This window comes from Rhinopithecus bieti, unplaced genomic scaffold (assembly GCF_001698545.2).
Source record: "Rhinopithecus bieti isolate Rb0 unplaced genomic scaffold, ASM169854v2 scaffold_5569, whole genome shotgun sequence".
Taxonomy (NCBI): Eukaryota; Metazoa; Chordata; class Mammalia; order Primates; family Cercopithecidae; genus Rhinopithecus; species Rhinopithecus bieti.
The window spans coordinates 363,436-378,739 of NW_016804856.1; the positions used below are offsets into that span (position 1 = coordinate 363,436).

The window sequence follows — 15,304 nt, forward strand, 5'->3', positions numbered from 1 at the left end:
CAGGGCAACATTTTGGATTAGGTGGGCAGAGATATCCTCAGGGAGAGATGTACAATGAGATACACAGAAGCACAGTTTATAGACTAAAATTAATGATAAATCATGCCAGTAGTCATTGACATAGAGAACAGTAAATCAACTTTGATATACCTATACAATGCAGCAGATACAAGGAATGAAATATAGGTAGTGTAAAATAAATTTTCCAAGATATTTGTTGAATTTCGAATTGGGATTGTCAAGTGTTCATACAATATGAAAACATTTATTTAAAAATAGTGTGAATGTCTATGAATACATATGTCAATATATAAATGGATGTATGAAATTAGGAACAACAAAATGTAAATAGGAATGATCTTAGAGATCTGGGTGGATGTGGAGGCCCAAGATGGTGATGATCAGTGGGGCTCTTTACATTAACAGTTCCACTTTAAAGTTTTACAAGTAAAAAATACTCGTGCATTACTTTTGAAATAAAAATCAATTTTAAAATTAAAATAACAGCAACTTGATAAACCAAAATTAAAGCACAACTTCTAATTTGAACTTTATTACTGCAATCTTGAAAATATTTAAGTCAGCCCTTTTCTGTAAAAAAGAAGTAGCACTTTCTCTTCACTACTAACTATATTTACAGGACCTATACTCAAATTCAATATCATTACATCAATAAAACTATTGTGTATATATAAATATAGTCAAAATAGAAGAACAAATATGAAGAAAGGAAACAAAGTTGTCTCAGCCTTCATTGTTTAAAGCTCACCCAGAAAAACACTTTTAATAATGAAACAATCTAGCGAAAACTGTGATGGGAAAGGAGTTCTGTCACAATGGGAAGGTTTTTGATCACTTTTCGGATACATCAAGAAAACATGAACTACACCGATCCCTTGAGATTATCTTCTTTGAAAGACAACTAAACACATTTCCTCTCCCTGGGTAGTTTTCTTCAAGGACAATTTAGAAGTTGAATTTTGTAAAGCTGAGACATTCTTCGTGATGGCTAACAGTCATCTTATTGGCAGATGTTAGGGAGGTGTGATTGATTCCTCAGGTGAATGCTGACCTCAGAAACCAATCGTTTTATAGATTCAACTTAACACCTTATACTGTCTATGAAAAGTAGCCAACAGGAGGCACAAAATAAGGGACTATCTCTTGTAGTGTCCCTTTAATAGTCTTAAGGGACTTTTGGAATAACTAACACTTTCCCCTGTTTAGATCAACAAAGAAACAGATTTTACCCAGTAAAAAAAATAATAATAAAACTACATCAAAGTTGCTTCTTATTCACAGAGACATGGAAACTAAAATCAGGAGTGGCACATGTATACATATGTAACAAACCTGCACGTTGTGCACATGTACCCTAGAACTTAAATTATAATAAAAAAAATTAACTAATAAAAAAGATAGCACATGTTTCTTGGGCAGAAAATATTCAACTAGATTTTTATAGCATTTTATTCTTCCCTTGGCTATGTAACACACTAAGTACACCTTAGATTATACCACCAAATTCTTCTCTGGCTAATGGTAGAGAGAGAAAGCTTGCAAAAATTTTACTATCATGGATTTGTCTGTAAAGTTCCAAAAAGAAAAAAAATAATAATGACATCAGTAAGGCTATCCAGCTCATGTTATCACCAGGGCAATTTGGAATTCTCTGTACTTAACTATTGTGCTGGACGAGAAGTAGAGGATACCCAGAGTATCAGAACCTATAGCAAAAAGGGTGTTTAATATTAATTGTAATTTAGACTATGTCAGCATCCTAGGACTGAGAAAATTGTCTGAGAGTTCGATCTTTTCCTAGAGATTCTAAGAATGTTCCTCTTCTAGACTCTCTGGTGAGAAACAAGTAGCATCACAAAACCTCAGATGTAGATCATATCGGGGTGAAGAACACCAGGAACATTCTTAGAATACATAGAGTCCAACAATATGGTGCTTCATCTGACAGCATATATAGAGTGGTATTAGCTTTTGGGATTGATTGATATTTATCTCCCCTCATGCAAAATCAAACCAAACCAAAAAATAAAAGTTGTAACCTACCTAAGTATTTAAAGTATAGGAGTCTAACTAAGACTTAACTACAGATTTTTCTGCTCTTTGAGACATCAAAATCTCATAGGATTATCAATAAAATAAAAGTGATTTTGATGAGCTATATTGCGATTACTTCTACAAACAACAACAACAACAAAAAAATGGAAGAATTACACTTATTTAGTGCAATTATTTTTTCTGCCTGAATTCAAAAATATACAAATAAAAAATTAAATGTCACTCAATGTTTTTATGACAAAACAATTTGGAAGGACCATATAAATATTGCATTACTCTGATAATAGATTCAAGGTCATGTGAGTAATACATTGGCTAAATGACCATAGAGCTTGCTATTTTATTCTGCAATGCTAAGCTGAATTACTAGGGCAAGATGTAAAGATGGCATTCAAGCCTCTATAAATTCTAAAATATCAGAGCTTTTAAAAATTCCTCATGGAATTCACATTGCAATGTGCCTTACACATTAGGTAATGCAATCCTATCTTGAGATGCAATCTGATGGCATCATTACACACAAACACATTCATCATGCTGTACCGAAGATTCAGAAAGAGAATGTTTTTTATTTCTCTGAATGCAACATCCCACTGACTTATATTCCTGTTAACTAGCAGGTAGTTGAAATAACTTAATGGACTTTGAATATTTAGCCCAAAGTAATGTAGGAAAACATCTGTCACTTACGTTTTGGCGTCATCCCACAATACACAATAAGGATTCAAAGTACCCTAAAAAAAAGCAAAGAAAGAATGCATGTATCTTGAGTACATATTATAAAAAGATTGAAGGATTACGTGAAATAGAAACAGAATGGAAGATTTCTTATCTTGTGGTAAGAGATACTTTAATGATTTATTTTCAATTATTTATAAGAAATTTGCATTTCCTTTCTCATAGATTTAGTGACCCATTTTATAAAGTTCTATGAAAACAATATCTTTATTCCAAACACTCTAACTTCTATTTAGTTTTCCTGGAAATTAAAAGTGAAGCTTTCATATACCATAAGTCTATATTTTGATGATTTTGATTTTATACTTATGTCTCTAAAACATTAGTTGCTAGATTACTTTCTTTAAGATCATAGTATTCACAATATTGAAATCACAGTGAAATATCCTATAGTATGCACATGTATAATCATCACCACTACCTCCTCGTCAGCCTCTAGTTGATGTTTCCTAGAGACAAGAGGTGTCCATTTCTTGAGTTTGTTGACTTGCAATATCAACTTAATTAGCATATTATATTTATATAGGATAATGTCTAATGAAATTTTAAGTGAAAATGCTAGATTTTAAATTTATTTCAATAATTGTGAATTGAGTACCTGCCGTGACCTTCAAGATAACACCATGGGTTTTTCACACTGTATTATTCAATGTACTTCTGTTTTGAAGAGTTCTAATATATTTAGATACATGTATCTACAGATTCTGTCATATGCCTGAAAAATCTTCTCTTATCCATTAAACATACACTGCTGGTTTGAAGTCCTCTCATCCTCAACATGACTAATTTCCTGGAGCATACACTTTTAAAGTGTATTTAGGCAAATCACTCACTTGTGTCTGACCTGTGCACAGCAAAGCACTACCACTGCCTCTCCAAATCAGGTGCCATCTTCCTAATAATGCAAACTAAGATTGTATTAGATATTTGGGTAGACTCTTCCTGAGCTAGATAAGTATTACTCATACATGGCAATCTCTGCTGAGCTTTTAAAATCCTGATTTTGGCATCCCACACATCCAGTATTATTTTTAAGCTTTGTGTCATTACAGGATTAAAAAACCAAACATGATTATCTATGTCTTCATCCAACTTAGTTATTGATAATAATAATTAACAGACCAAGGCAGTTAAAAGAGTCCTGAGGCCGGGCACGGTGGCTCACGCCTGTAATCCCAGCACTATGGGAGACCACGGCGGGCGGATCAAGAGGTCAGGAGATGGAGACCATCCTGGCTAACACGGTGAAACCCCGTCTCTACCAAAAATACAAAAAACTAGCCGGGCGTAGTGGCGGGCGCCTATAATCCCAGCTACTCAGGAGGCTGAGGCAGGCGAAGACGTGAACCCGGGAGGCGGAGCTTGCAGTGAGCTGAGATGACGTCACTGCACTCCAGCCTGGGTGACAGAGCGAGGCTGCGTCTCAAAAACAACAACAACAACAACAAAACATACAGTCCTGAAACAGGCCACTGCCTTCCTTCCACAGGTGGAAACAGTCCCTCATAGACAGTAAGCTATGACCCAGCCCTCAGGCTTCAGTGTTGTCTACAAATAGTTAATCACTGGAGTGTATCTGGGAAAGAAACATCTTTGAAAGTCCAGAGAAGTTCTTTTGGAGATGTGCCTTTCTAAATGCTGTTTGATGGGTCCATTCAAAACTTTTGCTAGAAATAAATAGTAAGATCGCTGTTCTAAAACACATGAAATTAACTCAAACCTTACATATTATTCATTTTAATTGGTACATGACTATAATATTGCAGCATCCCAGTTATTCTAAAAATTCCCTGAAAGACCACATGTCCAAGGTATCTTGGATATTTTTTTTAAGCAATCAGAAAATGCATTTGGTTTTGTTTCCCATTCTTCCTTTAAAATTTATTTAGTAAAAAATGATCTTTTTCTTGCTTCTGGATGGAAATTTAGTCATAATTTGAAACAAACAAACAAACAAACAAAAAACTTCCAAAGTTTTGAGTCACTCTTAAATAATAGGTTTTGGTTGTCACATTAAATCACGATCATCATGTCATTAGCAATTGAAAATGATCTGTTACAAACAATAATCAAAACACAGAACCTTATTGAATGTCAGATCATCTTCCCTTCTCCAGATGAAGGCCTGGGCAGAGGTGGGGCATGACTCTGCCAGTGGCCAGGGTAGTAGAGGGGTGAGGGAGGGGAGGTAAAGGAGGCAAAAGGTTTTCACCTGCCTGCTAAGGTCCAAAGCCAGTTCTGAGCAATCTGGCCCTATTTGATGATTTATGTTGACTCTTCTCACTGAGACAGCCAGGTGGGAAGGGCTCCCTGACAGAACCCCCAAGGCCTGAGCACTGTGAGGAATGTGCAGTTGGGTGAGCCTTGGGAGGTTCACACCATTTGCAGGGGAGGAGCCTGGCCTCTCCTCTCCTGGGGTGGAAATTGGAATTCAATCAGCCAGGCAGGAAGCCAGCTAGCAGGACTCTGGCTTTGCGGAGGGTCCCTGTTTCATTTTTATCCCCTCTTTTCCCAATAAATTCCATTTTTTTTCTCACCCTTCAAAGTGTCTGGAAGCCTAATCTCTTGTGACCATGTAATAATAATCCGGCTCTTAGCTTAACTAAGGAAAAAGTCCCACAACATCGCCAGCACTTGCGTGGATTCTCAGGAGACTCCCTTGCTGAGCCCTATTGGTAGTCACACCTGTTGGGGCCTCTCCTGCTGGGTACTTCTTACCTCCCTGCAGCTTCTGCCCTTTGACGGGGTGGAATCTTATTTTGAAATGCTCATATCTCCCTACACTATGCTCCTAAAGTATAATAACACTGTCTTTCCTGAAAAAAGGTCATAGTCCTATAGAAGTTGATGAGAAACATACACATGGAATGTTCCTATAGCAATCCAAGCAAAATGTTTACATAAATATCACTAGCCATAGTTTACTGAGTAAAGGACAAATGAGGGAATGGAGCGTCATGGTCTATGCTAGTCAGCACAAGTTTCATAGACGAAATGGGTTATTATCTGGTTCCTACAGCAGGCATAGATCTAGATGTTCTAAGGAAGGAAGGGAATGGTGTATTAAATTGGTTTCTTCTCTATCTTATAAGATCCTGTCTAGTCTTACCTGAATTTTTCATATAGCTTGTGACTTTCTGATAAATCCACAGCACAGCCAAAATGCTGTCATAAAGTTATGCTATATTTACCTAGGGCTTTATTCAAAGGAGCTCAGATAACCTTATAGAAAAAAAATTATCCTTGTAACATCACAGTGAAGAGTATGGGAGTATGCATTTCAAGGATACAGAAACCAAGTGCAGCTTGAGGAACTTGCGATAACAGATCCATTAAATCTAATTGGCTGATTTTAATGATGTATAATGTAGGATAAATCTTTATATAAACTAAGATACTGACTATAGGCTTAATATTTCACAATGATTGTTCACAGTAGGGCCACAACAACAACAACAACAACAAAATAGAAAAGAAACAACACGTAAACTTAATTGTTTGGATACTTCTTTCCTTTTTATCACCCTAAAGAAACTGATTTATTCTTCAAAAAAGGTTTCAAAATGAGAAATGCTTCTTCTAATCTTTTTCCATGACTTTGTCAACATTCAGTTTTATTCTCCATGTTCTTCACCTCTTACTTCTTAGATCCTGCTGCATGCTTCTCTTTCTTTTTGTGCTTATGGAAATTTAAACACCATACATGTGAGCATTATTATAGGTTCCAAAATGCATCATTCAATCTTAGGTTTCACTACACATTCTGGGATACACACCATAAACATTTATTCTAGTATGGTCACCAATATGTGAGACTGTGAGCTAAGGTCAATAGTTGGAACATTTGAAGTTTAGAAAAATAAGCAGAACAAACAAATGAGAAAAAACTTAGTACCTGAAAACACTAGTCACTTAAACAATAAGAATGTGAGATGGAAAAAAAAGTAACCAATGATGAATGGATTCTAAATATTAAAGAAAAGAAAGCTGGCTACAAGGTTTTGCTGAGTAAGTACCTGTAAAATATTTGTTATAATTTTCATTTACTTTCCTCAAAGGGACTCTGTTACAAGATCTGTTATGAGGAATTCACAGAAAATCAATAACGGGAAATAGTCCAATATAAAAAAAATGTAATGGCAGGGTGAGAGGAAAAGAGAGAAGCTAAGTACTAATCTGTAGAAGTAGATTTAACAAATGCAGTAAACTAAGAAAACAAAAATTCTCAGGTAAACAAGACAGATGGGTTAAAGAAGATTAATTTACCAAACTATCAATAAATAGTATTTATTGATCTACCAAATGGTAATACTGCACATATTTGGACACTTTTGAAAAGGAAATACTATTCTTGACAAACATATTTTTGTCAAAACAAACAAACAAAAACTGCCACTCTTGGTTCCATTCAAAACAGCATAGCTGAATTCTACATGTTTCTACTTACTCACTTTTAAGCATTTAAAAAATGCACCACTGCCCAAATTTCTAATTGCTGTAGATGTTCTACACACCACTCTCGAGTGCCTTCACTATTTTCTTTTACTTCTCTCCTCTGTTCCAATATCAACCAAATAAATATATTTACTTAATAGTAGAATATATCACTAGCTTTGCCAATGTATTTCAATGGGTGGTTCTCCCTTTTGTTGGAGTGCATGACTTTTTTTTTCTTATTTATAAAATAGATGATCTGGACATCTTTTCTAGCCCTCACTCTCAATGATTCCAGAAATTCATTTTATTCTTTCAAAACTCTCTTCTAAGTCTTTTTAAGGAAATACTCAACTATGTTATATTACCCTCACAAAGTGCAGAAGTCAGAAGAGATAGCAGGCAGATGATCACAACAAGTCTAACCATTCTGCAACCATTCTGAATTCATTTACTAAACACCTGTTACATTCCAAGAACCATTCAAGGCACTGTGATACAAGGATGAGCAAAACTAAGTCCCTGCCTCATGTATTTCACCATAGTGAAGGGCAGAGAGAGAGAGGTATGACTAGGTACGACTAGGGAAATAGAGTGGATAGTACTTTTGTTTATTAAGAAAGCTTCATCAGTAAGATTATCTTTGAGAAGAGATCTGAAACAAGTTGGTTGCAGAAAAGATAATAATATCACAATACAAAGGATCAAGTTTCTATAAATTTTCCTTGGTGTTTTAAATTTTAAATACATTCAATGCATATGCTACTTTAATCACACTCTTGCTATCTTAATGATGCTTTCAAAGTGTTTTCTCTGGACCTACTTCAGAATAAACTGGGATGAATACTAAAAATGTGGATTCATTAGCAATAGGAATGTTAAGGTTGAGGCTAAACGTAGAAATCTCCATTTTAATAATGACAATCTTGCCTCTCCGTAATTTTTTTCACACCAAATTTAGAGAATCATTGCTCATGATACACATGGCAGAAATAACGTGCTGAAAACATTTAAACCTACTCAGTAATTTTGAAATAATACAGTGCATTACTATTTATCATAGTCACCGTTCTGTGCAATAGATCATTAAAGTGTGTTCCTCCCGTCTACTGAAATCTTGTGAGGTGATGGATTTGTTCATTACCCTGATTTAAGCATCCTATATTGTAAACATATATGAAAACCTCTCATTGTACCCCACAGATCAATACAATTATTATTTGTAAATTACAAATACAATTGCTTAAAAAAAGAAATAACGTGGTTACTCTATTTTTACTCAGATGTTTGAATGCTTGGTGGTCATATGCCATAATAAACTACTAATCTTGAAACTTCAGAACTTTTTTGCACCTTCACAGCCTCCTTGAAACAAAAATAATCTCTTTTCTGTGGAGGCAAAGCAAGTAAATAGGCAAAGCAGCTAAGGGCAGGATGAAGGGCAGTGACTTCATCGTAACTATTTGACATTTCCAGTGCTCTGAGTTAGATGTTACAGAATGAATTTTTCTGTCACATTGTTCAGTGAGTTGGACATTGGTCTCTTGAGTGAAGTGGAGAAAGACTCTTCAATTGACACTGTATTGTCTGTCTTTAATTTCCTAAATCTTAGATGGCAAGGCATTACTTTAAAATGACCTGGATTTTGCTAAGTTTATCCTCTCTTTCTCCACTAAAGATTAATTGTTATTATTGTATATAACTACCCAAATAGATTTTGGAGATTCCTCAAGAATATTTCCAGTTTGCATAACTGGATCTGCAAAAGACTAATTCATATCTTGTGCAATTTATTTATTTATTTATTTATTTATTTATTTATTTATTTATTTTGAGAGAGAGAGTCTCACTCTGTAGCCCAGGCTGGAGTGCAGTGGCGTGATCTTGGCTTACTGCAACCTCTGTCTTCCGAGTTCAAGCCATTCTCCTGCTTCAGCCTTCTGAATAGCTGGGATTACAGGCGCCTGCCACTGAGCCTGGCTATTGTTTTTTCTTTTTGTATTTTTAGTAGAGATGGGGTTTCACCATCTTGGCCAGGCTGGTCTTGAACTCCTGACTTCATGATCCACCCGCCTTGGCCTCCCCATAATTTTAATGATATTTTAGAAGGACACATTCAAAAAATCTCAGGAATTGCTAAGGGAAGCAAGACATTAGTAGATGTAAATTTTTCCACAGTCAAATCTATCACAGGTCACTAATAGTTGATCAGTGAGAGGGACCTATTTCAGGGTCATGTCTTTTAACATATGAACAGTTCTATAGGGCCTTAAAGAGTAAAACACCACACAAGGAGATGCAGCAGTGAAAAAATACAATATAAAACTCAACAGGAAGTAATCTCCTGGATGTTCTTCTCTAATATTTTCTCAAAGTTATGATAAGTACTGTTTCATATTTTAGTATTTTAAATGATACTTAGAAGGAGCTAAATCTGGGTCTTATGTTCACTTTTTAAGGGATAGCTGTTGTGTACCTAAAGCCTAAAAAGACACATTTAGAATACAATACTATACTCTTACTTGTTAGGAAGTTGGAAATGTAGATAATTTGGATGAATTTTATGAGGATTGTCATCACATTGAAAACCAGATAAACTAAGATGGAATGAAAAAAAGATGGCTTTAGCTAAAGCAGAATTACATGAAGGCCACTGAAGTGAGAAATGCAGAATACTATTTTTATCAGAACGAGTCCCATCCATGTTACATAGCTATTCACAGAAAGTTGGCAGCTATTTGATTGGAATCCAAGGAGAGGACACATATTTAATATCACTTCTGCTATATAGTTAGTAGCCTACATTAACCAGATGACACTATTTTTATAGATAGGATAACAGCTTGCTTCTCTAATTTCTGAGATATATCACTAACCTGCATTATTTCCAGAGGACTACTTTCCACTTGTCATATGGGAAGCAGCAAAAAGTAGAACTATCATGAAGACATTTTTACACGTGTATCCTTCAAAGAAAATCATTGCCTCCACGTATATGTCTCAGAGTGCCCTACCTGCATGTGATTACATCATTTCCAGTAATGGCTGCATAAAGTCTGGTGTACCTCTCAGCAAACAAATGGGTCTTCTAGAGTTAAAAATGTTCAAGTATTTAATATTAATTAATGTGGCAAACAGCTTTAATAAATAAATTAAATAACTAGATTTTATATTAATGTGGCAATAACTTTAATAAATAAATTAAATAACTAGATTTTATATAGGTACAACATATAGCCTATGTCTTTTTCTTTTACATCCAAAAGGAATATAATAATATGTCCTAATAATAATTATATAGGGCTATAGCAGAGACAAGGGCAGTCACACAGAAGTTCCTCTTGATATGTAACACACATATGCCTTTTGACATGCACTCACACAAACATCCCTTCTGACTTGTAACACAACACAGTCATAGGTTCTGGGGATTAGGATGTAGACATTTTTGGAGGAGTCACTATTCTGCTTATCACACAGGGGTTGACAAACAATAGCCCATGAGCCAAATCTGACCTGCCATCTGTTGTAAATTACTTTTTATTGAAATACAGCCACACCATAGTTCAGTGGATGTGACAGAAGCCATTAAGACTCTCATGCCTGAAATTCTTTAGTCTCAGACTTTTAACTAAAAAAGTTTGCCGACCCCCTGCTCCAACAATAGCACAATCATAGTGAAATGTTTTTAAAGAATATCAATTATGTATTATAAATATAAATAAACTAAATTTGAAACATGAGAAGGATGTCTACTCAAGTTAAGAAATTTAGGCTATAACCAAAAAATGTAGCTAGAGAGCAATTTCTATCTCAATTTCAGTTGTTGGAAGAGCCTTCAATCTACTTGTCTAGTAGCATTTCAAGACTCTCTAAAAAAGTTACCAAGAACTGTAAACAGACAAAATATCAGAAACCACTTCCAAATGGATAAAGCTAGGGCAAAAAAGTAATTCAAAAAGTAAAGGCATATCAAACAACCGTTTGTGAAAATTACGGATGCACACACTGAACTTTTTAAAGTTTTGCCAAGTAATTTTTAAATCCTTAGGTTATTAACCTTCATATTCATGAAAATACCCAGCGATGAATGTTGGAATTTCTTTTCATTGTTTCTCATGTTTATAATGAAGACAGGCATATTCATTACAGTTGTCACTGTGTTTTCCACTATGATTTACAAAGGTCATAGGGTCATGGTTAATTTTCATTTAAAATTACTTTATACACAAAAAACAAATTTCTTTAATTTGTTAGCTTCATACTATTAGGATGCATGCAAATATGGCAAAGAAAACAAAACCTACAAGCTCAAATTCTCATTAGATCAATTTGAGAACTACAAACATAATGTATTATTTATGTCAACCCTGAAAGACAGCAGCAGCACCCTACCTACATCATTTGGAGTTGATGCCCAGAGGAAAAAAAAAATTTAAAGCCAAGATGAAACTGAAGGCTAGTGTGGTCCACTCTATCTTTCCATTTGAAATGGAACTACATAAAAACTTCATTTGGGAAAAGTATGCATTTTCAGGCTTGCAAAGTTGATAGTGCATAAGATAACTAAAATGCATTTACCTTCTTTTTCTTCTAACTCATCTTTAAATATAAAGATGTTATTCACCTTGGAAAGTCACAGTAGGCCTAGACCTGTCATACACAAGTGATCCTAATAGTATATGTATTTGTGTACATAGGGATCTATTCTATTGCACTCATTGGGCCTCAAGAATTATTTTCAATAAGATGATTATCTTTCCTTATGCATTATAGGATCTAAAAATTTGATGAGTATAAATGTCACTCTTAAGTGATATAAAAATTTTTTTGGGGGGAGGAGAAAAAAGTTTGATATTTCTTAAAAGCCATTAATTGTTATGCTTAAGCACTAAAGATCACATACCTTGACTTTATAGGTCATGACAATGAAGCCATCAGCCTGAAAAACTGAACTAAGAACAGTGTCTTACTAATTAATGACATAATCTGGTTAACGCTGCAATTGGCTTTGCTAAACACAATTTGGAATTGCTAGGTTCCATATTTTATTACCTATTCCTATCAGTTTCCAAGAGCCTTATTATATTTAACATGTTGTAAATGCTATTTGTTAAAAAGCTTTCTGAGACACATTTTTAAAAGAAAATGTTAACAGGCTTTTCCTGTTAACTCACTATAACTCACTGTAACTACTAATTCCCATTCGTCCTTTCTTTTTTCACAAGACATTTTAATAAAATGTAACTTTCAAGTTATTCTTTCCTGAAAGTACAATGGATACTTTTGATATAAGAAAATAGGTGACAGTAGACAGATTTGATATTACAGATACATCATTTCTAAAAAATTTTGCAGGCAACAAAAATGGGCATGCATATGTATATATATGCATATATACATAACTGTATATATTAATATATATGTGGGTGTATATGTGTGGAGGTTGGAGGTGGGGGTGTGTGTGTGTATATATATTAGTTGTCTCTTGTTATCCGTAGGGGTTGGTTCCAGAACCCCTTGCAGATACCAAAATCCATGGATGCTCAAGAATCTTATATATATTTCCATATAACCTATCCACAGTCTTTCATACACTTGAAATCATCTCTAAATTGCTTAAAAGACCTAATACCATAATACAGTGTAAATACTATGTAAATAGTTTTTATACTATATTTTACCTTTGTATTATTTTATTGTTGTACTGTTATTTTAATTTTTTTCCAAATATTTTTCATCTGTGGTTGGTTGAATCCACAGATGCAGATACTGAGGGCCAACTGTATATAGTTCTAATAAATTTCAGTCTGCATATTTAAGATCTATTTTTTCTTCACATTTCAGCTAACATTATATTTCAAAATGGACCTTTTTTTGTCTTCTCTTCAATGGAAATAAACTAATCTCAGTACATAGAATATATTTTTATAAGATTGGTAATAATATTATGATATTCAATACATAAACCACATATTCCCTCCCTTAGTGAACAGTAATACTTCCCGAAGTATTTCACAAAATCTAATTTTAGCAATAAAATAAATGTAAATACAATAAGCTTTAGAAATTCAAAACAGTAAAGTAGAAGGGTTGTATGCATTGTACAGACAACAGTGAGATGGACAGTTTAAATAAGAGTTCAGAGCAGCCCAGAGAGGCTCAGTTGTGTGGTCAGTAACTGGAGGAGCCTCTGAGGAGAGGCACCATATGCATGGTGGAGAGTCTAAACAAGAGCGCCTAGAGACTTTTTCTTCTCTAGCGTAAATTGTTCCTCTTTCTATTCTCCTCTCCCTATCCACTTTTTGTAACACATTTGTCTACATGTATACGTATATTTTAAATATGGGCTTTCTAGAGTGGAGATAGTATTCTCGTGGGAACCTGGTCAATTCACTTACTCAAAATACTGAAAGACACAATTAATTCTAAGTGACTTGGGATAATTATCTCATCATTCTTACATGCTGACTTTCATTGTCATTCCAGTATTAGCTGGTGCTTAATAAAATATGTTGACTATGTTCTTTGTTTTCCATATGTAGAAAATATTTTTTGTACATGATTTATATCTTTTGTAAATCAGCTGACAAAACACATTTCCAGAAGATAAAAGACAGACTCAAAGCTTAAATACGTTCATTTCAAAAAGTTTTATTATACTCAGAGAGACTATTTCAACACTATTTTTGAGACTACTCTTTTTTAATTTATCAAAAAAGCTTCCTTTAACATGTTCTTTAAGTTCTAAATAATGTTTTAATCTTTATGAAAGTCTTGTGATTCATTTGCACAAATGTTCTCTGCATAAGAAACAGAGTACACATTCTGATACTGGGTGCTTTTTCAGTAATTCTATAATCTGATACAGGGAATTAATATCTCTTACTACTTTCTCCCAAAGCTTGTAACTGTAGATAAACAACAAAAACATATATTTTCATAAAAAATTTTGAATGCACAAATTCTTTATTCAAAAGCAAATGTTCAAAAGTTAAAAATGTCTCCTAGTTTTCATGCAGTGTAGAGATGAGGGCTATACTAAGGTCTAAGGAGGTAGATATTGTAGAACTAAAACACGTTCTTAAGGTTAGATAGAAGTAGTATTTTGGCAAAAGTAGTAAAACACCTAATAGTTTAAATATTAACCGCAATCTTTGAAAGTTATTACAGAGAGATTTGAAATTTTTATTAAATAATCTAGGAAGCCTGGGGCATCTTAGTAAAAAGTGATTCATAGGAAAGATGATTATCATTCTCCTATAAAACTAAGGCTGATTTTTTCAGGAAATCAGAAACTACACAATAGTAGAAAATACACAAGTTTTATAGCCAGAAGAATGTGAGTATAAATTAAGCTATGTCATTCACTAACTATATGCTCTTGGGAAAATGACTTAATCACTTTTGCTTTTTTTTTTTCAATGTAAAGAAAGGTCAACTTCATAAAACTTTGCAAGGAATAAAATAAGTACATGTAAATCATGAGATGGGCTTATTTTAATACAGGAACTATGAAAGTACAATAAGGAAGACTTTCATACGAATCACTTTCCTTGCTCCTGTCCTCCAATGATTTAAGTATTTGAAGTGATTATTTAAACAATAAGTAGACACTGAAAATTTGTATAGAGGACTGAACAAAATCTGAAGCATTTCAGTTGCAGTTGGATAGATTTAAGAATGGGTTATTTTCATTCTGACATGAAAGACTTTGATTTAGACAATGGGAGCACCTAGGTAGTTATAATAAGCCTTCCCTGATCCTTGACTTAGCCCCCCTCCCTCCCTCCCTCCCTCCTTTCCTTCCTTCCTTCCTTCCTTCCTTCCTTCCTTCCTTCCTTCCTTCCTTCTTCCTCTCTTTCCTTTCTCTTTCCTTTCTCCTCTTTCCTTTCTCTCTCCTTTCTCTCTACTTCCCTCCTTCCCTCCTTCCCTCCTTCCCTCTTTCTCTCTTTCTCTTTCCTTTCTTTCCTTTCTTTCCTTTCTTTCCTTTCTTTCCTTTCTTTTCTTTTTTTCTCTCTCCTCTCTCTCTCTCTCTCTCTCTCTCTCTCTCTCT

At 34.3% G+C, this 15,304-nt stretch overlaps 1 protein-coding gene across 1 annotated transcript in view; it reads right to left on the minus strand.

Annotated features, from left to right (window-relative positions):
* Positions 1-15,304, minus strand: part of ADGRB3 (adhesion G protein-coupled receptor B3) — a 779,954-nt gene that overhangs the window by 334,738 nt on the left and 429,912 nt on the right. The window contains 1 exon segment of the mRNA XM_017870735.1: positions 2,767-2,810. Within this exon segment, the coding sequence (XP_017726224.1) occupies positions 2,767-2,810 (44 nt within the window).